Source organism: Alexandromys fortis, unplaced genomic scaffold, assembly GCF_014885135.2.
Source record: "Alexandromys fortis isolate MF-2015 unplaced genomic scaffold, M_Fortis_MF-2015_v1.1 scaffold_6, whole genome shotgun sequence".
NCBI lineage: Eukaryota > Metazoa > Chordata > Mammalia > Rodentia > Cricetidae > Alexandromys > Alexandromys fortis.
Window position 1 is genome coordinate 8,549,884 of NW_026067902.1, and position 26,231 is coordinate 8,576,114.

Below are 26,231 nucleotides of genomic sequence, written 5' to 3' on the forward strand. Positions count from 1 at the left end.
GGAGGAGGAGGAGGAGGAGGAGGAGGAGAAGAAGAAGAAGAAGAAGAAGAAGAAGAAGAAGAAGAAGAAGAAGAAGAAGAAGAAGAAGAAGAAGAAGAAGAAGAAGAAGAAGAAGAAAGTGGTAGCTGGAGAGATGGCTCAGCATTAAGAATACTTGCTTCACAATCATAAGGACCAAACGAGCCAGGCATGCTCACAAAGCTGCAACCTCAGCTCCAAAGGGGGCAGAGAGTCCTGCTTCAAAGGTATAGGCAAAGGGTGATAGGAGATACTCCATGCCTTCTTCTGGCCTCCACCCATGTACACAAGCACTCATACTCACACACAAACATGTACACACTCACACATACAAATCCATATATCCTTCCACACATACATACATACTTACAAAAAGGTATAGCAGTAAACGTCTACAGGCTACATGGAACAATCCAGTCCCAGAAATAAATAAGTAATGGCTGGTTAGATGGCTCATCATGTAAAGACACTTCCCTCCAAGCCTGCCAATCCCCAGGACCCAAATGGTGGGAGCAGAAAAGGCAACTCTGGACGTTATCCTCTGACTCCAAACATACACAGCACATGCACGCCCTCATGCACACACATTCGCATACATACAAATGAATGGCTGAACTGCACAGCAGCACCAGTCTACAATTCAACATAATGGAAAGACTGAGCTAGGAAGACTCTGTAGGTTCAAGAACTGGAAGATTATCCTAGACAGCACAAGAATTCATCTAAAAATAATCAAAATTAAATAATAAAATTCAAATCCTGTATGCTACACTTATCAATTAGATTAGTGTAAAGACAACAAAACTACATACCTAGGGATAAACCAACAAATGTCATACAATTTTGAAATATATATCTATTTCAATATATATGTATACATATTGAAATACATGAGCTCTAAATAAATGAATACATAAAATATCCTTCTAAAAGGCTTTTTAAACATCTTTTATAAAGAAGACAGGGGATAAAAAGATGGTTCGATGGCTAAGAGTGCATGAAAGTTCAAGCACTCATATAGAATGGCTCACAACTGTCTCTAACTCCAGATCCATTAATTGCCTCTGGTCTCCATGGGCACCTGCATATATATGCAAATAACCACACACACATAATTAAAGATAATAAAACTTGTCAGGTGGTGGTGGTGCATGCCTTTAATCCCAGCACTCAAGAGGTTGAGACTGGAGGATCTATCCAGGGATACACACAGAAACCCTGTCTTAATAATAACAATAATAATTAAAGCTTAGATAAAGACAACAAATTTCCCTGGGCTAATCTCAGTATCGGTTATTGAAATTAGGAGACAAGACGGCTAAGAAGAAGCAAGACATAAAGTGTTCTATGACAGGGTCTATTTCAAAACTTTGAGGAGAAAAGCACACTAATATACAAATAGAACTGAGAAAAATGCTTACCTTTTATAAGATTCTTTATTATGACTAGGTAAGGGCATCAAAACAATCAACTCACTACATTACAAGTAGACAATCAGAATATGAAAAAGCAAAGATCTCTGCAAGGTTGATACAAAAAGAGAACTCCAAAATATGAAACAAAAAGCATAAGCCATATAGGAAACTGAGCTGAAAATTGAACACAGTTAAAGTTGAACTTTCCGTCTGTGCATTGAGCTGTTACAGACCATTTTCTTAGTGTGCATGACGCTGTAGGTTCAATTCCTAGCATCACAAAAAAGCAAAAGATGCCATAAAATGTAAGACAAACTAGGAAAATCTGTGCTGGATATGATCTCAAAATTATATAAATTTATAATTATCTTTTAAAAACATATTTAAGAAATTATGGGGAGATCTGAAAACATACTACAATGATGCCAGTAATTAAGATAGTGTGATGACATGAAAGAAATAAAAATGGATGAAATATAACATAAACTAAAACTAAACCTATTTATCTACAGTAAATTGTTTTGATAAAAACTGCAACATCATTCGATGATAGGGGAACAATCTCATCAACAAATGAGCCCGAACTGTCTACTCACACAGCAAGAAAATAAAGTTGGACCACATATTATATACAAAAATTAAGTCAAAATGGATCAAGGCCTTAAATCAAAGAGTAAATTCTATAAAACTCTTGAAAAGGATTATAATATGTGTCAATCTTCATAATCCTGGATTGAAAAATGGAGTAAAGAGAAATGACTTCTAGTGGACATAGGGCTTCTTTTGCACACAATGAGACGTTCTAGTATTAAATAAGGACAGCTGTGTGACCTATGAGTACACTCAACATCATAGACTTAAACACTTTCAAATAATGAAGTATATGGTATGTGACGCTCAAATCAATGAGGCAGAACTGATGATCAGATTATATCAGGGAATCAAATCAGATTATGGGGTTGAAGAGATGGCTCAGCAGTTAAGAGAGCTTACAGCTCTTTCAGAGGACATGGGTTTGGTTCCCAGAACCCACGGGTGGCTCTATCTATAACTCTAGCTCCTTCTCAGAAATCCAAATCCTCTTCTGAACTCTACAGACTCTTGCAAGAATGTGGTACACACACATACATACACATAAAATCAAATAAGTATTTTAATGAAGAACCATTATTTTAAAACAGATTACATAAAAGAGTTTAGATCAGTAATTTAAGAAAAAAATTCAAGATTTTCAGTCCTAAACAATATATTTAAAAAGTAATATAACAAACTCTTCTCAGAAACTATAATGTACCAGAAATTATATCTTTGCAAGTATATAAATATATTTTTAGAAAAATGATAAGTGCCAACTACACATCAATCTAAATTAAGCAAGGAAATAAGTTAAAAATTATTTGGAAGGAGTTTTAAAAGTTTGATAATCAGTTCCCAGCCCCTCAAAAATAACACAGTTGCAAATTACACACAAGTGCATGAAGCTATGTTAAGAAGGTTAATCAGGAGGCTGGAGAGATGGCTCAGTGGTTAAGAACACTGGTTGCTCTTACAGAGGACCTACGTTTGATTCCCAGCACACATAAGGCAGCTCAGAACTGTCTCTAACTCCAGTTCCAGGGGATCCGATGCCCTCTTCTGGTCTCCACAGACACCAGTTACACACATAGTGCACAGACAGACATGCAGACAAAACACCTATACATACAAAATAATTATTTTAAAGGTTGAAAGAATATCTTTAATCCTAGTACCCTGGAGTCAGCAGTAAGTAGAATTTCTGTGAGTTTGAGGCTAGCTAGCCTGGTCTATATATATCAAATACAGGCTAACCAGGACTATACAATGAGACCCTGTCTCAAAAACAAATAAATAATAAAATAAAAATAAAAAGATTATCTTGTTTTTAGAAACAAGATATTGTATATTAATGTAATAAGTACATATTTTTATTATATGCATATACACACAGAAAAGTGGAAACATACAAGTGAAATAAGCATAGTGTCACATACTAGCTACCTCAGGAAGATGGCAAGAATAGTTATGGAAGGATAATACCAGGTCTTTGATATCTGTAATTTACTACTTAGAATAATAATATGAAAGAAATTCAGCAATACCTGGAAGTTCACAGATGTTCATTTTGTTAATCTTTTCATCTCTTCTATAGGTTTGAAATACAGGATTGAGGATGTGGCTTTTGGTTGAGTGCTTGCCTAGCATGCCTTGAACCAAATAAAAAGCCAGGCATGATGGCTCTCTTAGTTACTTTTCTATTGCTGTGGTTTAAAACACCATGACTATGGCAACTTATGGAAGAAAGGACTGATTTGGGGCTTATGGTTCCAGAGGGATAACAGTCCACGAAGCAGAGCAGAGGCCGCAGACAACAGGCAGTTGGAGCAGAGAGTTCACATCTCCATTCAAAATCAGGAAGTAGAGAAAGCTAACCTGAAATGGTATGAGTCCTTTGAAACCTCAGAGTCAGCTCCCAGTGATGTGACTTCCTCTAGCAAGAACATACCTCCTGATGCTCGCAAATAGTCATCAAGAACCAAGATTTATGAGGGACATCTTGTTCAAAACACCACGGTGACACATCCCTATAATCCCAGCACTCAGAAGGTAGAGAAGCAAGAAGGTCAGAATTCAAAATCCTTGGCTACATAAGACCCTGTCTCAAAACAAAACAAAACTCTAAGAACTGGCCCAGCATCAAACATCTGATTACTTTTAAGCAACCAAATACTTATTGCCAATGTTGGTCAGTGTTTCTCAACCAGAGGTCCAAATGCCAATCCAACTAAAGGGCTGTAATGACATTTGTTAAAGAGAAGTATGATGACATTCAAGCACAAGCTATAGAAGACTATTATAAATCAATCTAATTCGAGAACTTTGCCCCATAATCAACTTTGCTAAGCTTTCTGACCACAATCTTTCATAACTTTGTAAAACATCTCTAGTATTAAACAAACCAAAAAAAAAAAGATAAAAAATAAGAACTCCACAAAGTTGTTTTTTGACCTCATGGCATGTGCACATCCATATACATATATCATACACACAATAATAAATGGAATAAAGTAATTTTTAAACAAGAGAAAAATCAAGTGACAATTACAGTTGGCTTGGTCTTTTCATTTATAGGGAAAAGGGAGAAAAAAACTAAATAGGAAATATGCCATTCTGCAGAAAAAATGCTTATCAATACTTGGAAACTATCATGTAAGTTAAAGCAAAAAAAATTCTATGAGGTAATTTTTAAAGCAACTAGAACAGAAAAATTACCTATTTTTAATAGGAGAAACAGTCAAATTCATTTGTTTTTCAAGACAAGTCTAAACTCAATATTTTTAGACTAATATTACATTATTTTAAATATAGTATAAATATTAATATATGTTCAATCTCAAAAAAAATACTTGTGGCACTGGGAATCAAACCCAGGGAGGGCACATGCTAGCGAAAAACATGGCCACTGAGCTTCAGTCCCAGCTCCAGCCCCTTTCCACCTCAAGCTTGAGAGAGAATCTCGTGTACACACCCACATATGCACACACACACTCATGATCCTCTTGAAGACATTTAGACCTGCCTTGAACTCTTCTGTAGACAGGAAGCCCTTGAACTTGTAACATTTCTACCTTAGGCCCCAAGTAGCTGGGATTATAGATTGGCTTATGCCACCAGGTCAAATTTGATCTTAAATTAAATGTTCATTTTAAATTATCTATGTCTTGGGGCTGGAGAAATGGCTCAGAGGTAAAGAGCATTGCCTGCTCTTCCAGAGGTCCTAAGTTCAATTCCCAGCAACCACATGGTGGCTCACAACCATCTGTAAAGGGGTCTGGTGCCCTCTTCTGGCCTGCAGGCATACACACAGACAGAATATTGTATACATAATAAAATAAATAAATATTTAAAAAAAAAAAGTTTAGTTCCCAGAATTAAGAAATGTGGCCTTGTTGGAGGAGGTATGGCACTGAGGGTAGGCTGTGAGGTTTTAAAAGCCCATGCCAGTCCCAGTCTTTCTCTCTGCCTCCCCCTTGTGAATCAGATGCCAGCCCTCAGATAATGTTCCAGTGCTATGCCTACCTGCATGCTGCCATCACACTTCCTGCCACGATGGTCATGGACTCACCCCCTCAAACTATAAGCAAGCCCCCAATTAGATGTTTCCTTTTATAAGCTTTATTTTACCTTAATTATGGTGTCTCTTCACAGGAATAGAAAAGTAACTAAGACAGGAACATTTTCTCTTATATTTTTGGTTGTGAGCCTAGCCTTTAACAGCTACGTCATCTCTCCAGCCTTAGGAGCATTTTCTCAATTAAGGTTTTCTCTTCCCAGATAACTTTAGTTTGTGTCAAAGTGACACAACTAGTCAGCACAATTATGATCCTTATTAACAAATTACCTTTACAAGATTTATGGTGCATGTCTGTTATTATAGTACTACAGGCTGGGCTAGGCTACACACATAGTTCAAGAGCAAGCCTGAGCTACAGAGTAAGGCCATTTTAATTGGGGGAAGGAAGTGGCAGGCAGGTATGTGGTGATGGTGGGGTGGCTGCGCACACCTTTAATCCCAGCACTCAGAAGGCAGAGGCGGGAGATTTCTGTGAATCCAAACAGAGCCTGGTCTACATATCAAGGTCAACCAGAACTATATAGTAAGATCCTGTCTCAAAATAACAAAAACACAAAACACGATTACAAAACAGGGGCTGGAGGGATGACACTATAAGAAGGCTCTTGCTAACAGTTCGAACCCAACACCCACGTAAGATAGCTCAAAACTAGATGCAACTTCAGCTTTAAGGGATCCAACCTCTTCTGACTTCCTTGGGCACCCATGCAGATGTGGACATACTCTTAAACACACAGAAGTAATAATTAATAATAATAATAATTTAAAAGAAAAACCACTCAGAGTATAAATCTCAGCAACTTCCCAGAGGAGGACAATGAGGAGAAGAAAAGCCGGGCAGAAAAGCCAGGATGGGTGTTGAGGAGTGGGGGATGACAAGATACACAATGGCAGGGAGAGAGGGAGGGAGGAAGGCTTTAAAGGAAAAGTAAGGAAGCCCAAAATGTGGGCAAGCCCAAAGTGTTAGGAAGAGCATGCCTAGAAAAGATGATAATTTAGAAAAGCTGTGGCTGGGTAGACTACTGCCAAAAATAAAATCTTCTTTAAAAAGAATACAAAAAAGACCAAGAGGAATTAAATGAAAATTTCATTCACTTAATAACTACCATATGGTGTTCATTTCAAATTCTAAAATAAAATATGCAACTCATCCATGACTAAAATTAATTTCTATAAATGAAAAAATAAAGAATTTTAAACAAGTAAATATGCAGATACAGTCAGACCTAATGTTCACTCAAATTGTAACTTGAAGAAGAGGAAAAAATCTGAAAACTTGAAGAATTAAAAATTGGAAGGTTAAAATCAAACTATGATCTCAAGTGATAAAAGAAAAGCAGTTAGTGCCCCAATATGGAGGAGTGTGACATCAGCCTCAGAAGGCTGGCCCACACAGATAGAGGAGCGTTCAGGGACAGCCTGAGCTACACAACTCTAAGTCTCAGAAGGAAGAGATATGGTGTTAATAAAATAAGGGAAAAAGTACAAGAAAGCAATCCTAAGTAGAAAAAAAAAAAAGCTAGAAAATGTCAAGTCCATATTCCTGTAAACTTAGGACTAGTTTGAAAGTGTGAGGAAGGGAAAGGGAAAGAGCTACAGTGCAAAAAGACTGAACAGTAGAGAAGCTACTGACAGAAGTTATTTTTGTCAAACTGCACTTGAAAAAAATCACATAAAATAGTAAAACTCTAAGTGGAACCCAGTTAGGTCTCAGAGGCTGCTGACTATTCAGACCCAAGCACTTCTCACTACTGCCGGAGGCACGTTCACGCTGAAACCAAATTAACGTGAAATTTCTGTTCAACTACAGCCACTCTGTATTTAAATAAAAACTGTTTTGATCATAAATGTACTCTGATTTTCCTATGTATATTTATATTCATGCCTCCATACGTAAGTAAATAAAACTATTTGGCTGTCTTGGGGATCTTTAACAGATGCTGTCTATGGTAACGTGCTACAGGATTGGGAGCTGAGTAACCCTACTTGGCTAGCCCTCCCTCCCAATCAAACTTTCCATAGCAAAACTTTCCTTTTCTTTTTTTTCCCCAAGACATTGTTTCTCTGTAGTTTTGGAGCCTGTCCTGGAACTATTTCTTATAGACCAGGCTGGCCTTGAACTCACAGAGACCGCCTGCCTTTGCCTCCAGAGAACTGGGATTAAAGGCGTGCGCCACCACTGCCCAGCAAGCAAAGATTATAAGTGACAAGACGTCAACTCTAAAATGTGGCTCCTCAGGAGAGGCCTGAGGCAGATGCAGTAAGTCCTCTGCCATCCTCCCCCTTCTGGAATTCACCTGGTCTGAGGTGAATTCCTCTCCAAACAGCGGTAGCTATAAAACTCAATAGCTGGTCACCAGCAAAAGACGACAAAGGCTCTCCTTCACACACACCCACAGAGAAGTCCCCAGCTGTCCTGAGAGTCCCTTAAATCACATGCCTGAGTCAGTCACTACAGCCAAAAACTGCCCTGCCTTGATGATGGGTATATATATCCTCAGTCAAGGACACAATCTAAAGCTGTGGGCTGTTAATAAAAGGCCACAGCAGGGTCACCTTCCATTCCCCCTTCCTTCCAATACACCTCCACCCCCCACCCTGAGCACACACAAACACTGGCTTCATCAACAATATTCATTTATGTTTCAGTTCCATTAACTGCTGTGGGTTGAACTGTGTCCTACAAGAATGTGTGCTGAATCCCTAACCCTGGTCACCGTGAATGTGACTTTTGGGACTTTGCAGATACAATCAGATTTGGAAAAGGTCAAACGTGTACATCCAGTGTGACTATGTCCATAAGGGAAGAGACTCTGTAACAGTACCATGTAGATTGCCAAGGAATGGCAAAGACTGCTGATACTCCGGAAGCTAAGACAAAGGCATGGAACATATTCTCTCTGGTCTTTAGAGGCAGGCATGCACTATTTTTACCTCATTTCAGACATGTAACCTCCAGAACTATGAGGAAATCCGTTGTGATAAGCCAGCAGTGTGCAATACAATAACACACTAGGAAATCAAGGCACTCAGTCTGATAACCCATGCTTTGCTTTTGCCTACGCAAAAACTCTTGATTCTGTAAGGTCTTTCTCCCTCGGAGTGTCTAACCACACTCAACCTCTTGGATTTCCCCAAAGTCCTGTTCTCTGGGATGCCTTCCATGAGAGCCCTAAGAAGACCGAGTCTTTCCAACACAACTAGTCCAGGATCATAAACTGCCTGGGTTTCTGTCTTGACATTCTAAGGGCCTATACCCACATCTATCTCCCACTCAGAATTCTGGACTCTGAAGGAAGAGCAAGGCCTAATTCTCACCCTCTTATTCTCAAGGTAGGGCACAATATCTAACACCTAATAATCATTGATAAAAATAATCTATGAATTGAACAGGTTGATGGCACATCTCAAAAGAAGGTAATGCTGTAAGAAGAACCGACTCCTTTTATAAAGGACAAAAATACACCAGGCATGGTGACAGACACTTTCAATCTCAGCACAACCTATGACCTCAAAACCAGCCTGGTCTACACATAACTGTGTAGACCAGTCAGGACTATACAGTGATACCCTGTCTCAAAAACTTAAAAAAAAAAAAAAATTTTAAATTTTAAGGAACTGAAAATAAGGTCTGGCATACCCCTATAATCCCAGTATTTGGGAGGTGCAGGCAGGACCAGCAGTTTAAGGGCATCCTAGGCTACACAGGAAGTACAAAGACAGCCTGGAAAAGCCATTTAAAAATTGGGTTAGGGGGGGCTGGAGAGATGGCTCAGGGGTTAAGAGCATTGCCTGCTCTTTCAAAGGTCCTGAGTTCAATTCCCCGCAACCACATGGTGGCTCACAACCATCTGTAATGAGGTCTGGTGCCCTCTTCTGGCCTGTAGACATACACACAGACAGAATATTATATACATAATAAATNAAATAAATAAATATTTAAAAAAAGAATGTGTACAGATCCATATTCTTATAAAAAAAATTGGGTTAGGGTTTTAACTCAGTAGTAGAGAGTTTGCCTGCCAAGGACCAAGGGCCTGAGTTCAGCCCCCAGCTCAGTAGTGTGTGTGTTGGGGGAGTAATAAAGGGAGGGAGTAACACGGAATTCAACAAAGACCCAAAACAAACCAAAAACCTAAAAGTAGAAAGATTTGAGTGGGAAAGGGGATGTTTATAAAGGAATGGGACCCTAATACTCAAGGCCATTCTGCAGATAAGAAGAGTCTTGCTTGGTTCTTTTGTGATCTTATTCATTCACCGAAAAAAGAAGTACTCACGTATGTCACACTGTCCATGTGTGGAGGTCAAAGAAAAACTTTCCAGCACTGGTCCTTTCCTCCACTGCGTGGGTATTGTGGATCAAATTCAGATTGTCTGGCTTGGCTACAAGTCCTTTTACTTCCAAAAGAAAGGCTTTGAAAGAATTATTCTGGCAACCATGGTGGCTAATGTCTAGAATCCTAACACTTGGGAAGTTGAGGCAGGAGAATCACAGTGAATTCAAAACTACTCTGAAATACAGAATAAGACTGTGCAAAAAGAAGACAGTTTTCTGAGCATAACAATGACACATTTTTAGGAGATTTATAGAGAACACGTGGGATGGTTAAAGGTCTGAGGGACCAGTTATTTAGAATGCAGCACAGACAGGTCAGTGACAAGGTGAAGAAGGGTCAGGTGCTCTAGAGAGCAGACAGTCAGAAAGGACAAACTAATAGAACTTTAGACAGGTGCCAAGAGCCACAAGTCTACATTTGGGCTTTCCTTGGCTAAAATAGAACTTGCAACTGAAAGGGAGGGAGGGAGGGAGGGAGGGAGGGAGGGAGGGAGAAAAAATTCAATGAGGATAAGAAGTTTGTTTGGTGTTAGGCTCAGCTCAGAAGCTGACAGCAAAACATCCCAATAAAGAAGCCAGGAAATGACCGACGGTAGAGAGGCTCAGGAGAAACAGAAGACAAAAGATAGTATCAGTCATGTGGCTGATCCTAAGAAATAAAGAAGCTGGACAATCTCAGCACCTGAGAGGTCAAACCAGGAGGATTTCTGCAAGTCTGAGACCAGCCTAGACTACATAGAAAGCTGAACCAGGCCAATACCAGACTCGCCCCACAAATAATGTACAGGAGAATCTCAGCCCCCAAGCACTCTTCCAAACTCTGAAAACATAGCACTAAACAAGACAGATAAAAAACTAAGTTGGGTCCATGAGCATAAAGTTAGGGCTTCCAGTTAATACCAAGAATTACCTAGTGCGTATTACAAAAACACCAAACTTGCCATTTTCTTCGAATTTTATTTTCAGAATTCTCTCTCTTGTTAGAAGGGAATTTCTGTCCTCAGACAAGCAGCCAATGATTCTGGCAGATAAGATGCTTTTATGCTATTTTTTTCTATTATAAAAATCTACTTTGTTTCCCCTATTTTTCAAAGACTTTGCTGGAATCAAGACAGTCCTTCCAAAGAATAATCAAAAAGGTAACTGAACTCAAACAAAAACGAAAGGCCAAATGCTATCACAGACAGCAGGATTTCAGAATCACACAAGACCTAAGTTCAAATTCCAATTTTACACAAGTTCTATGGCCTTGGGCAAGTTATTCAATAGATCTGCAATTTCTGTACTTTTGTGTAGCTCAGTGGTAACAAACCTGGCATGTAAAAAGCCTTGAGTTTCTTCCACAGCAGAGAAAGAAGGAAAAAACAAAACAAAAAACCAAGAACATTTCAGGGTAGGTCAAAGAGCTCAGTAAGTGAAGGTACTTGCCACCTAGCCTGACAACCCAATTTGACCGCCAGAGCCCATGTGGAAAGAGAATCAACTCCATAAAATTGCCTTCTGACCTCTAGACAGGCATGTGCACCCATATATAAATATTCTGCGCTAATACACAAGCAATGCTCTTTTTAAACGCCCGCTTCAAACTCAGTTTACCTACCTTTGAAATGGGAATATTAAGAATTAAAAGGATAATTTCTAAAAGGACATTTTAAAGGCACAATGCTGGTGGAAAGTAACTGAAATGAAGGAAGATGCTGTTGTGACCATCACTACTGTTACAGTATACACTGACACAAAATAAATGCTAATATATTCTTTAACTCGGCGATAACGTTAGTAAAATTTAACACTTCATTAGTCTACATTTCTTTCAAGTAACAAAAAAGACCTACACAGTCTTCTAACACAGGAGTTACATAAATAAGTCTTCAAACCTGGCCAGCGGGATGGTTCGTGGGTAAGGCACTTGTCACACGCGCCTTACAGCCTGAGAGCAATCCCCAGAACCTAAGCTGCCTCTGACCGCCACACAGCAATCTTCTCGTGTAAACTGAGCGTGTGTGTGCGCACACACACACACACACACAAGTCCGCTGGCACACAAAATTCAGACAGACACCTTGACTTGATGCCATTCTAAACCAGAATGGGAGTAGTGGGAATGTAGCTCAGTAGTAAAGTGTTTACCCAGCCCACATGAGGCTCTTGATTCAAGACCCAGCACTACACCGAAAATCAGAATCAAGCCAAAAATGTATCCATGGAAGGAAGGAACGAAGGAAGGAAGAGCTAAGTTAAACCAGGATACATATTACTGTAATCAAAAGCAACATTTAATTCTTTACCCATTCTCAAAGATGAATCATTCAACTAAAAGACTGTAACTTCCTCCTCCTTTCTGAGTATCTATTTCTTTTTAATTTCTGAGAGAATCTCAAGTAACCTCATGTCACTCTTAAACTGCTATGCAGCTGAAGCTGGCCTTGAACTGTCCCTCCTGCCTCCGTCCCCAAGAGCTGTGATTACAGGCGTGAGACAGACTACTCTCTCAGAACATATGTACACATATATTTTAAAAGTAGTTTTAGATTTATTTTATGTGTACCGAGCACAGGCATTGCCTAGTACCCATGGAGGTGAGAAAGGTCATCAGCCAGGACTTACAACCACTGAAGCAACTCTCTAGCCCTATTTTTTTTTTTTAAACCAGACTCATAAAGGCCAGACTGACCTCAAACTTGCTATGTAGCCCAAAAGCCCAGGCCGACTTTGAATTTCTGATCTTTCTGCTTCTGCTGCCAAAGTTCTGGGTTTACAGGTGTGTGTCACCACACACTTGACTTTTCATTCTTTTAAAACTTCCAGAAGCCGTCTAATAGAATGGTATTGTCAGAGGCAGTCATAATTGTTTGCCCAGCAAAGCACACTCACAGCAATTAGAACAAGCTCAAAGGGAATGTCTGTAACAGTCACTTACATCTCAGAGTACCTGAGGCATTATCAGGAGTGTCTGCCCTCTGTTTAAAAGGCTCATCTCTGAACTGTTCATGTAGACACTCACAGCCTTTTTCTCCCTGTCGATCCCTTTTACGGGTAGATGACCCTGACCAACACTTCTATGCCAAGTACATGGCATGAAAGCAGCCCAAACTCAATGTGTATAAAACTAAGCTTACCTCAGCCTTCCTGTGGCCCTGTGTCTTGTAAGTGGTATCACTCAACCGCACAAAATAAGATCTACTATTTTCCGAAATCTCTCTCTACCATCACTCTCTCTTCCAAGAACAAACCAGTCTAAAACAAAGACCTAATCATTTTATCACTCCAACACCACACAATATCTACCACATCTCCATTACCATTGCCTCTGACCTACACCAACAGTCTCTATCAGCTGCTCGTGACTTCTCACGCCCAGTGAAAACCCGCCTACTCCAAACAATACAGATGAGCCTCCTCAGTACCCAACAGAGTATCCAGATTTTGAGAATTTGAAGATCCCTCCATCCATTGATCTTGGAAGCACTAAAGCCGACTGGCCTTCAAGGCTAATACTGTTCTGGCTCCAATCAATAACTCTATAATAAAAACAGAGTGACCTGTTGCATTCCATCACTCTCGGGTGAATGTTCAAAATTCTAAATCCACTTCCTACCTCTACTTGGCATGACACAGACCTCTCTGGTCTCTGGTCCCTCTAACCAGTCATGATACCACTCATTCCCCATCTTGGCCTTTCTACATCAGCCCTCAGGAACATCTCAACAGAAAGATGAATCTTAGTCTCACTTTGAAACAAGTTAGCTTCTGTTGCTATCATTCACCTCCATACTCATGCAAAATTACAACAGACTGATAACTGGACTTAAAATACAGTTAAAGAACTTTTAAGAATGATTTATTTCAGCCAGGCGGTGATGGCGCATGTCTTTAATCCCAAAGCTCAGGAGACGGAGACAGATGGATCTAGACTTCAAGGTGAGCCTGGTCTGCAGAGCTAGTTCCAAGACAGCCACAGCTACTCAGAGAAACCCTGTCTCAGTGAGGGGAAAAAAGATTTATTTATTTTTATTTTGTGTATAAGTGTTTTGCCTGCATGTGTGCCTGGTGTCCTTGGAGGTCAGAAGAAGGTGTACGATTCCCTGAAACTTGAGTTACAAACAGCCTTGAGCCACCATGTGGGTGCTGGGAATCAAATCCAGATCCTCTGCAAGAGCAATAAGTGCTCTTAACCACTGAGCCATCTCTCCGGCTCCATTATGGTATTTTTATTCCCAAACTAAAAGATAAGTTCTGCAAGAACAAAATAAGATCGGTCTTGTTTATCACTGTATCTCACAGCCTAAAAGAGAAGCACTTACTTAAGAGGTCATCTTGTCACTGTTCTCTGAGTCCCCTAGAAGACCTGACATTATCAGCCAACAACTTAACATTCCAAACTTCTCCCTCACAACTGTCTTCTGCAGGGGCGCCGGCAAAACTCCATCCACCCTCTGGCCTCCACCACTCTGTCTGCACCTTTCTTTCTATCTGGATTCTTTTCCCCAGTTGCACATTTGCAAATCCTACTGAACCTCAAATGCCCAAGTTCAAAGCCACTTCCTCCTCCAAATCTTCTCTACCTAACCATAGCAAGCCACACACTCTCTGCCCCTTCATTTCCAGAGGTGCTCCTGTACCCCCTTCAGGTCTCAGACCAGACAGCACTCACATGAGTGGTTTCTAACCAGCTGGTCAGAATCCTGTTAAGACCACCTGCTTGTATTCTGTTGATAGCTACTGTCTAAAATTATCTCGCTCGTCCCTTTTGCCTATCTTCTTGTCAACTGCCTGTCACCCTTCTGTAGAGCGTACGATCAATGGGAGCAAGAGCCCTATTTGTCATTGTTCACATTTCCTCGCTCTCCCATGTCAGTTGGAGAACAGAGTCCACAAATACCTGCCAAAGATATGAACGACTCTAGTTCTTCTAACTTGGGAGTCTGTACATAAACTTCCCTTGCTGTATTCCTAACTTCTTGTGAACCACACCAAACTCCGGCAAATCTATCTACTTGTGTGTATTATCAAGAAATCCTGTCACAATCCTGTCACAATCCTGAAGCAAGTAAGAGATAAATGCTAATTAATTAATAAGTGATCTCTCCAAGAGGTTCTGCCAGGCCAACTCGTAAATGTATGTTAAGGGGAACCCTGGGCTAACAGGAATCTCCTCTCTGGACAGCCCGTTCCAATATGCCACCAACAGTGAGGACCCCAAAAACTGGTTTCTTCACTTCCCTTTGAACGTCAAACACTGGTAGGTCTATCCTAAAATCTCACAATCCAGCGCTACCCTTCTGTTTCCACCCAACATGTCACTTCCACTACTGTGTTTCTAGGTACTTACATCTCCAGTCTCTTGGGATGATAAAGGTAGTACTGACGGACTGGCTTGCTTGACATCTTCTCCTTTATACCTCGTTTATCCTAAATAGACCGGTTTTCAGGGCCGGCTTTTATACTCTTCAGGACCCAAATCTAACCCACAGCAGCAACAAAATGCCTCCAGAGTGTTCCCATTCCTCCTCAGCCTTCCACCACAGTAAGACCCCAAGGCGACAAATGAACGTCCCTCCCAAGAGGCAAGCGACCATCAAACACAGTGGGGCAATCCCTATCCTACCGAGTTCATGCCCCCCACCTGCCTTGGGCCTGGAACGTCGGACTGGGCCTGCACCCCTCACGCCCCGCACTCACCTGAAGCGGCCCCCGCAGTGCTGGCATTGCTCGCCCACCCAGCCCGCGGGGCAGACGCACTGCCCAGTGCCAGGGTTGCAGCGGCCGCCGTTGACACACGGCCGGTCACATTCCTTGGCCTCGGCTGCGGCCGAGCCTGACACCGCCGCCGCCACCGCCGCGGCCTCGGCCTCCCGGGGCAGCAGCAGCAGCAGCAGCGAAAAGAACAGCGGCAGCAGCAGCGGCGGGGGCAGCGCCCGCGACAGCACCCACGGGAGACACAACCCGGCGCGCGGCCCCGGCCTCCAGGCCCCAGTCGAGGCGCAGAGTCGGTGCTGCCCGACCTTCCTGCCCGCGGGCGCTGCTGTCGCCTCCGTGCTCCCCTTCAGCAGCGTCTCAGTCGCCGCCGCCGCCGCCGCCGCCACCATCTTCCTGGGGCTGAGCCGGCGCCCAGCGAACACATACACACCCCGCACGCCGGCTCTGCTTCGCCTGGCCGTGCTGGGCGGGGCCGAGCGACGGTGGCCCGACCAGTCCATACCCAGGGCGGGGCTCGGGCTACGCCGCGAGCGGGGGCGGAGCTGGCGTGCGCGGTGGGCGGGGCCAGCGCCTGGGTCCTCGGGCTTGCAAAGTGTCAGATCTGACTCAGTCCCAGGGTCTTGGCGCGGCTGAACGCCTCTAGGGTGGCAGAAGCCCTTTTCTTTTCACGTCGCGCCACACCATAAGATAGCCAGTGCCTCCCTACGGCGGCTGCCTGGCTCTGCTACACAAGGTGACTGCGGTAAGTGTTACCCTTGGGATGCCTCCCGCCCATCAGCCGGTTTCCCCAACAACATCTTGGTGAGAGACAGGGCTTCGAAAAGGCTGCCTAATGGTGTGGTATGTGCTAGCTGCGACCCTGCAGAAGTAGTCCTGCATCCGAGTTTCTAAAATAGGGATAACGAAATGGCGCGTGTGTTAAGAATCTGGCATTTGAATAACTGTGTAACAAATGGAATGCACACACATCCAGGCCTCCCCTACCAGACCTATGTACACCTTTAATGAGAGGGGAGAAGTGTGAGGTTGTCTTGTACCCCACGACCTACCCATACTCTCTGAAGAAATTACAGCCCAGAATTACCTGGAGCACTGCCAGCTTGCACATCAGCTCCAGAGAGAGCCCTTCTTACTAACTTCTTACTAACTCCCCCTCTTCTCTCAACAGTATAACCTTGTGTGGTCCTCTACCCTGGAATCCACACTGGACCCTTGACTTCACTGAGCCAGCAGAAGAATGTAGGGAAGAGATAATGGGTCAGTTCCAGCTCTGACCTTAACTTTTTGTTGTTTGCTTTAGGTTTTTTTTTTTTTTTTTTTTTTTCTTTTTCTGGAGATGCTCCTGCTCTTCCAGCTGGGAAAGATTCCTGCAGAGGACAAGTGGAGAGGAAATGCCCCAGGCATTTGAACCTTGTGAGCCCTTCCTAACTGGAAGGTCAGTCATTTCGTGAAGAAGCCATCTGGGTTGTTTTAGCAATCTGTATTAGTCAGGGTTCTCTAAAGGAACAGAACGGATATAATGAATATATCTATATACACGTTATATTATATTATTATATATTAGGTTGATTAGGTTGGCTTACAGGATGCAGTCCTAGGATTCAATAGTGGTTGTCTCACACTAGAGAAGATGAAAGTCTGGTAGTTGTTCGATCCACAAGCCTGGACTCAGCAGTCCCAAATTGGTGCTGGAGTCCTAGAGGAGTCTTTGGGAGCTGCTGGTCTTCAGTCTACACTGGAATTCTAAAGAAGTCGGTTCTAATATTGGTGAGTTGATGCCTCAGGAACAGGGTAAATGAACTTGCCGCCAAAAGTGAGGGCAAGCAGGCAAAAGCAAAGTTTCCCTCTTCTGTGTCCTGTTATCTCAGCTGTCCTGAGAGGCGCTGCCCAGATGTAGGGTGAGTCTTCTTGCTTCCGATAATCTGATTAAGACAATTCTTCGTGGTTGGGTGGTGACACATACCTTTAATCCCAGCACTAGGGAGGCAAAGGCAGATGGATCTCTGTGAGTGTAAATCCAGCATGGTCTAAAGAGTGACTTCCTGGAGAGTAAGGGCTACACAGAGAAATCCCCTGTCTTTAACAACAACAAAAAAAAATTCTAGCTGATTCCAGATGCAGTCCAGTTGACAAGATTATTCATTGTGCCTACATTATCTAAAATAGGAACAAATCTAGCCAGGCAGTGGTGGTGCATGTCTTTAATCCCAGATATATCTCTGTGAGTTCGAGGCCAGCCTGGTCTGCAGAGCAAGTTCCAGGATAGATAGATACATAGATGGAACAAATAGGAACAAATCTCTCCTACTATGCCTAATCCAGTGATAAACCCTTTGCTATTTCAAGCCTGCTTTAAGGAGGTTAATCAGAACTTTGCCTCTTAACTCTTGGACTGTGCAGAATATACCTGTGCAGATACTTCGGAGTTTGGACATCTGTTTCTGGGAAGGAAAGGAAACCTCAAATGCACCTATGGGAGCTTTCTGATTAACCTACAGGATTCTAAGAACATCTTCCCAGACCTGCCCCAGCGTCAGGCTCAGGTCCTGACCTTCCCCCTCTGGTGGAGCTGAAGGCTCCAGCTCCAAACACTCGAGCTCTGGGTTCTAGTTTTCACGTTTATTTGCATCCTCTTCCCACCACCGCCCCCTGCAGTGTCCTAGGTAAGGCTGTTTGGAAAGCATTAGAAGGTGTGGCCTTGCTGGATGATGTGTGTCACTGGGAGGCTGGACTCTGAAGTTCCAAAGCCCATGCCAGGCCCGGTCTCATTCTCTCTGCCTCCTCTCTCAGCTCCTGCCTGTGGACCGGGATGTAAGCACTTAGTACCACGTCAGCCTGCCTGCCACCACACTTCCTGCCATGATGATCACGGATTCACCCTCTGAAACTGTAATTAAGCCCCAATTAAATGCTTGCTTCTATAAGCTGCCTTGGTCATGTTGTTTTTACACAGCAGTGGAACAGTAACTAAAACAGGGCCCATTCTCATTCAAACCGCCACATGACCTGTGAGCAGTGCTTACACAGATGGGTTAATTAATGCCTCTGCCACCTGGGTTCTTACTCTCCTGACACTGGATTAGTTTCCAGGAGACCAGGTTATTGTACAGTGAGTTCAGCTACCTTGGGTTTCTCTTGCTTCTCTCTGTATATATTCCCTTTCCTGCTTCTTTCCGCTGTAGGTTGACACACAAGGCTCTTAGTACATCATAATCAACCTTTTCCTTATCATTTTCCAACTTCAGATACTGTGTTTTGTTTTGGGTCTTTGTTTGTTTGTTTACTTGCTTTTTGGGAGGTTTTTTTTTTTTGGGGGGGGGAGAATTTTTCTGTTTAGCCTTGGCTGGCCTTGAACTCACAGAGATCTACCTGTCCCTGCCACCAGTACCCAGCCAGATATTGTTAATAACAACAGAAAATGGACTAAGACAATTAATTCCTCTAAAACTGAAGCCTGAAACATCATTTGAAGAAATGACTTATTAGGAGAATGCTATCATAAGAAGCACAGTGAAAAATCAGGAAAGGTAGCCAAGCAAAGTTGTGGTCTTTCTTATTGGAACTGAAATTCAGCCTGATCCTGAGGAGAACCTTGGAATGTGAATTGTGCCAGAGTTAAATCTACTTTGAAGTAATGGAGGGACATCCTGCCCCTATCTCATTAAGCAGACAACACTAACAATAAGAAGGAACCATATAAGAAAATTTGATAGGCGTGCTAATAATATAGTTGTTGTATGTCTACTGAGTACAACACCTACAGTGAAGCAAGGTTAATTGTTGCCCTATTAAGAGCTATCTGATTGGCAACCTGACTTTTCCCAAGCATCCCCAGACCTCTTTAGGCACATTGAAAACATCAGTATATTTTGGTATTCCAAACGTCACCTTATATTTTAGTTTATGTGAGGTTAGCTGTTTCTCTGACTGTAATTGTCATGATTTCACCCAGCAGGTAACCAGTAGGTCCTGTGCGACCTCTGAAAGAGGCTGATCCTGAAAGTTTAGAAAATGCACACTGGGAAGGCTCTAGATAGTAATGAGGCTCTGTTGGAAGCTCCCCTGGGTATCCCATGTGAGGAATGAAGAAAGAGTCGATTTATAGATGTAAGGTCCCAGCTAGTCCTTAGCAGACTCTAAAGAAACATTTTCAGAAGACCTCGATCTGCAAACATAGGGTCAGTCTCTGAGCTATTGGCAGAGTTCCCTCTGGACTCACAAGTAAGCCCTATAAGTACAGGAAATGACCTTTAGATATACTCAAGGGCTCACCAGGTTTTAAGATCCATCAGTTTAAAGTCAGAGGACTTGAAATTTCCTCCTCTATGTAGTCCTTTGTTTTGTGGTGCTAGGGGCCAAACCCAGGACCTTGAGTGTGCTGCACAGTTACTCTGCCATTAAGGTACAGCCCAAGCCTAGAGTTGAAGTTTCTATTGGATGAGCTGGATTTGCCCCTCCTCCAAATTGCTGCAACAGAGAACAAGAGGCTTTTCCTACATATAGAATAGATATCACAAAAACAGCAATATTGTTGAAAGAGATAGTTTTTCTAAGTGTGTCTGTAAAGTAGAACATAATATTAGAAGTCCCCAGGTTTTTTTTTGTTTTTTAAATATTTATTTATTTATTATGTATACAATATTCTGTCTACGTGTATGCCTGAAGGCCAGAAGAGGGCACCAGACTTCATTATAGATGGTTGTGAGCCACCATGTGGTTGCTGGGAATTGAACTCAGGACCTTTGGGGTTTCATCATCTTGGTTCCCTGTGGATGTCCAGGCAGGGAAGTGAACTGTGAAGAGATGAGAATGAAAACTCAGCTCAGATTGACTTCATCGAATTGGATCAAGACTTCAGGGAGTCTGATGGCATGCAGTTTATTCCCAACAAATTTAAACACAGTATAATTTGGAAAAAATGTTTCCTGGTGTAATACAAATCCCTGGTGCACAAAGAGGCATAATTACATCAAAACTCAACTTGGAGTACATGTCATTTCCTTCCAGAAGTTGGCTTCTAGAGATAGCTTAAGGGCCTAGGGAAAGCACGGACCTGGTTTTAGCCATGCAGATAGGGTAGAGGTCATTTGGGCTGTAAGCCATCTCTGATCCTGGTTGTAAAGTTTGGTATGGCCTGGCCCAACAGATAACACAGATCACCAGGCTGTTAATCTCTTCCAGTTCCTAGCTTTCTGGATGGAAGAACAGGTTTTTACATTTTTTTCCCCCACTGGAAATCCTGATTTCTCTGAAGATCTGTGGAGCAAGGACCTTCATGCTGTGCTCCCAAACCCATAGAGGCCTTGGTGGTTCTAAGAGAGGTTTTTCAGAAGGAAAGAGAAAATATGGCTGTTCTTAAAATGAAGGAGTTTATGCTCAAGATGAACCTGAATTCTACTTAGGTGAGACGCGCATGTGTATAAAGCAAAGAAGGAGGAGGAGGAGAAGGGGGAAGGGGAAGAGGAAAAGAAAAGAAAAGACAAAAGATGAAGAAAGAAGAGGAAGGAAGGAAATGGAACAGGTGTCAGGTTTCTTGGGCAATTCAGTAGAAAAGAGAGGGGCTCGAGGAAGGCACTGGATTTCTTCCTAACAAGCACAAATAGGTTTTCCTATCCCTAATGAAAGAAAGAAGAGTTGATGCTACAGGCTGTGTTGCTTAACTACAGGCTATGTTCAGAGAAATGTGCTGTTGATGTGATTCCATCACTGTGCAAACGTCATGGACAGTCCTTAACCAACCGAAACGGCAACACCATCACTGAGGTGATAAGATCTGTGGGTTCACTGTGTGTCTATATGATAGGTATGCCTATTATGTGGTGTGTGACCAATATAGCCCACCAATGGTTTCTATCTTATTATATAAGAAGAGAATAGAAAACTCAAGCAAGTTGGTCAGGAATAGAAGCTGGAATCACTTCTCGGCCTTTTCATTAGGATCAACTACAGAAACAGAAGCTTGAAAAGATCACATGATCCAAGTTAGAGCTAGCTATCGATCTAAATATTGTGCTTTTTCAAAAAACAATCAGTAAATTCTTTGGCATCCCCTTTAAAAGTTAAAGAGCTGTGTGCCTTAGGCTGCAGTAAAGGTAGGAGCACCGTGGTTGGGAAGCTGTGCACATTAGCAGTGGTCTTGCATGCCCACATGCCCTTCACAGGGCCCAGGCCATGTTCCTGAAATCATCATCTTGTTTATAGCCCTGTTTCTCCCAGGGTTCCCTATACAAATGTTGTTGCTATTCAGCAGGTTCCCTGTGGTTTATGCAGCAGCTCCCTGGAGCAAACCCTACTTCCCAGCCCAGCTACACACTTAGCACTCCTTGAATAGCATCCAGTTCCCCCACCAGGGGGTCACCATTGTCCTCCATGCCCACTCTTACCACAATGCCATGTCCCAAGAATGTAGTAGTGCAGGCATTTAATCCCACCACTCAGGAGGCAGAAAAAGGCAGACCTCTGTGATCTATATAAAAAATTCAAGGTCAGCCAGGGCTACACAGGGAGACCCTGAGGAAGGAGGAGAAGGCTAGGGATGGGATAGAATTCAGCCATGAACCCAGGCAAGTCAAGGCTAAAGGTGTTTGGAGGGAGGAAAGGGAAGGGGTAAATGATATAATTGCATTACAATCTCAAAAAAAGTAAAATTAAAAGGCTGAAAGTGCCAGTTGTAACCAAGGTTCAATGAGGGCTGAAAGAAGAGACACCTGGAAGGTCTATAAGCAGCTTTGAAATATGTGCCTGTCATCTGGTCTGTCTTTTTATGCACTTTTTTCTCTTCTGGGAAGTTCTCACAGTCATCAGGGTTCAGGTTTTACCCATGCTGGCATAAAAACCAGGTAGATTTGATAATAGTATAAGGTCTCCCAGAAAGGAGTCCAGAGGCAAGGATTCAAGTACAGCATGCACTGTGTGTGATTCCAGGGAGCAGTTAGCATGATAAGGAAATGAGATGGGAGGGAAAGGCAATTGCTACACGGTATACTATTGTGAGCCCACAAGGATTACACAGTAAACACACAGCTGTCGGATCCATTGGACTATCCATGGGAAGTGTATACGTACACTCCACCGGGAGAACCCGGTTTTTCAGAGCCACGGGCACACTTGTCCTTTGGATAAGTCACTATCTATCCTGTGAAATGTTGTGAAATCATGGCGTTTCTCCCTTCTGTGGTATCCCATCAGTGTATAAACCTGATTTTTTTGTAGGGCAACCCGATACCCACCCCCACATCATAAAGCCTTGGTGTGAAAAGGATTCAGTCAAGCCCTTGTTTTCACAACCAAAATCTACATAAAAATAGTCCCCCACAGACTTTATTGACAGTGGTCACTAATGAGAAAGGAGCCTCTTATAGGAGGTAGTATGTCTGCACTAACAGCAGGCTCAGGAAGGTGTAATCTACTGGTCGTCTGCTCTGACTTAACAGGTACTAATATTCTGTATTACCTTTACTTGGTTTCAACTAACATAGGATCATTGTAATGGGAAGCTGCTCATTCGTTCCCAGCCGCACAGACCCGAAATAATCACACAGAAACTATATTATTCAAAACACTGCTTGGCCAATAGTTAAGTGTATTGTCAGCTAGCTCTTATATCTTAAATTAACCCATTTCTATTTTATATTTTACCACGAGTGTTGTGGTTTACCGATAACGTTCTTGGGGCACGTCTGTCTCCTTCAGCGAGTACATGGCGTCTCACTGACTCTACCTACTTTCTCCCAACATTCAGTTTAGTTTTCCTGCCTAACTCTATTCAGCACTATCAAAGGCCAAAACAGCTTCTTTTATTCATTAACCAATAAAAGCAACACATATACAGAAGGCTTCCCACATCAGATCATAGCCCAGGAAATTAATTGTTTATACAGGACAAAGGCTTGAGTCGCTAAAACTAGCTTCAGAGAGAAAAATTCTCACCTGGGCACCCTGCTGGAGTCAAAAGCAAACTCCCCAGAAGAGATACTTTTAACCCAAGCCTAATGCAAATCAAGCCCACAGGTTAGTATAGCTACCAATGCTGTGTTCCCAGCCACAGGGGAACTTTACAGCCATGCCCCTTCTGAGACAGAAAGGCATCTCCTTGCCAGAGCCACAGGTTTCTTGTGACTCTGAAAATGTATGTTTGACACTATTGTTACCACCTGTGGGATTGTTAACTTGTCTGTATGCCTATATAAACTGAAAGTTTTGTGGAGATCGCCCCTTTTTTCTTACCTTCGCCCTTATGCCCCTATGCTGCTGCCTCTTTTTCTCCCTTCTTTCATCTTCCCCCCAAAAATAAAGAAACATACAGGTAAACCATGCCTGAGTCAGTCAGTTTGTTTTACCCCTCAGATCCTGTTCCCAAGCCTGTCTTCGTTTTTAGTAGAAGTTCAGAGAGTGCTGAGCCTGGTACTCAGTAGCTCTGCATATAATATCAAACCAGTTACTCTTGAAAACAATTAGGACTTAAATTCGGGAGAGACTCTCTGGGAAATGGTGTGGGAACCAGAAAGGAGAGAGAGCTAGAGTTTGGGGGCGGGGGTGTACATGTGTGATTAGTTCAAGGGTATGACCTCAGACACACAATCTTTGGATTCACAAAGCTCCCATATAAAATGACATGGTAGTCCATGACCAGCGCTCAGAAAACTAAACCAGGGTGGTCACTGAGCTCAGGAGTTCAAGGCCAGCCTGGGCAAAAAAGCGAGATCCCAATGCAAAAGAATATAAAATAAACAAATGTCAAAGGAGAATAATGATTTAAAATCTGCATAAGCGCGATACACATGCCATTTTTGTTCTGAATCATTCTGATTCAGGTTGAATCTGCAGGTGCTGTGGGCTATATTTATATGTCAACTCCAGTTAGTCGTTGTTGAAGCCACTAGACACTAGGATGTTGATCGCTGTGGGGCCTAACTCAGAGAGATTCAGATTCTGTGTGATATTTTTTTTTACTTTTAATTCTTTTATAAAATAATTGGGTCTTAAGGGTTGCAGATATGGCTCAGTTGGTATAGCATTTACCTAACATACAACCCCAAGTTCAGTATCCAACACAAGGAAGCTGGGTGTGGTGGTGTATCCTGAGTGACTCGCCTCCAAGCCAAGCAACCACAACCTTGAAAACAATTATCCCAACTGGGCTTGTGTTTACATCCTCTCGTGGAGGAGTGGGTAAGGTCATGAGAACCTCCCTTGAGCATAACCGTCTGTTATATGCAACTATGGCAACTATGCCCTAATTGCATGTGGCCTCTGGGAAGGATAAGGATATATAGACCTGGGAAGACTAGGGGAGGAGGCTCTCTATATGTAGTCGCAGGAAGACCCTCGTCCATTCTAAAGATTTTCAGGTGCAGCCTACTGGGGGAGGAACACATCCCTTGTAACTAACCCCCAACCTTACTCTGTAAGGAAGTCCAATAAATTTAGTGTTTCCCAGAGCAAATTTGGTGGGATCATGCCTCCATTTGTTGTTGGGACCTTAGGAAAAGGTGTAAATGTTGATTACCTCTCCTGGGAAAGAATTTAACAACCTGGTGAATGCCTCTTATCCCAGTATTCCAGAGGTAGACGTAGGGTCAGAAGTTCAAGGTCATCTTCCTCTACGTGTTAGGTTGGAAGCTAGCCTGGGCTACATGAAACCCTGTCTCAAAATTTAAAAAAAAATGAGGCTGGAGAGATAGATGCTCAGTGGTTAAGAGTAGTAGATGCTCTTGTAGAGGTCCCAGGTTTGTTTCCCAACACCCACATGGAGCTCACAACCATCTGTAGCTGGAGTTACAGGGGATCTAATGCCATTTTCTGGCCTCCATGGGCACAAGGCTTACAAACGGTGCATAGTCATAAATGCAGATAAAACACCAAAACACATACACCAACAGGCAAATTGACTCTTGTACTGTTGCCTAGTCTAGCCCTGAAACCCTAAGTTCATTTGTCTTCCTGCCTCAGCACTTGAGTGTCAGGAACTACAGGAATGTGGCACCATGCCCTGCTTCTGAATAATCAATCTTATATTGGTTTATTGCTTTTTTCAATCTGCTCTGTGTATTGTACACTCCTATCACTGACTCATTTTCCTATTGGGTTATGTTTTCTTGTTGATTTTAGTATATATTACTTATATATTCAGGTACTACTTGTTTCTTCATTATATGTGTAAACAATATAACTTTTCAAATTGAGGTTCATCATGTAATAAAATGAAGTTATTTACAATCTCTGGGTTTTCTTTTTATTCCTTGTTTAAGAATTCCTACCGTGATGGATGTAGTGGCACATGCCTTATAATCCCAGCTCTCTGAAGGCAGTGGCAAGAGGATCTCTATTAGAGGCTAGCACATTTTACATAGCAAGTTTCAGCCAGAGCTGCCTAGCAAGATCGAATTCCAAGGAACAGGAAGAAAAGAGAGAGTGTACAAATGATCAGATAATCGCAGATACTCAGAAACCTATATAAGAAGATCAACTGCAATTTCAAGACCAGCCTGGGTTATATAGTGAAATCCCGTTTCAAGAAAGGTGATTGGGAGGGGCTGGGCAGAGGACTTAGAGGCTAAAAGTGCGTGCTGCCTTGTAGAGGACCCAAGTTTGAGTCCCTGAATCCATC

General features: G+C 42.5%; 1 protein-coding gene across 1 annotated transcript in view; it reads right to left on the reverse strand.

The window, feature by feature from the left end:
- The window catches only part of Atrn (attractin), a 137,898-nt gene extending 121,808 nt beyond the window's left edge, over window positions 1-16,090 (reverse strand). The window contains exon 1 of the mRNA XM_050132193.1: window positions 15,605-16,090. Coding sequence (XP_049988150.1) covers window positions 15,605-16,011 — 407 coding nt within the window. The 5' untranslated portion in view covers window positions 16,012-16,090. The remainder of the gene's footprint in view (window positions 1-15,604) is intronic.
- Window positions 16,091-26,231: the final 10,141 nt, after the last annotated feature.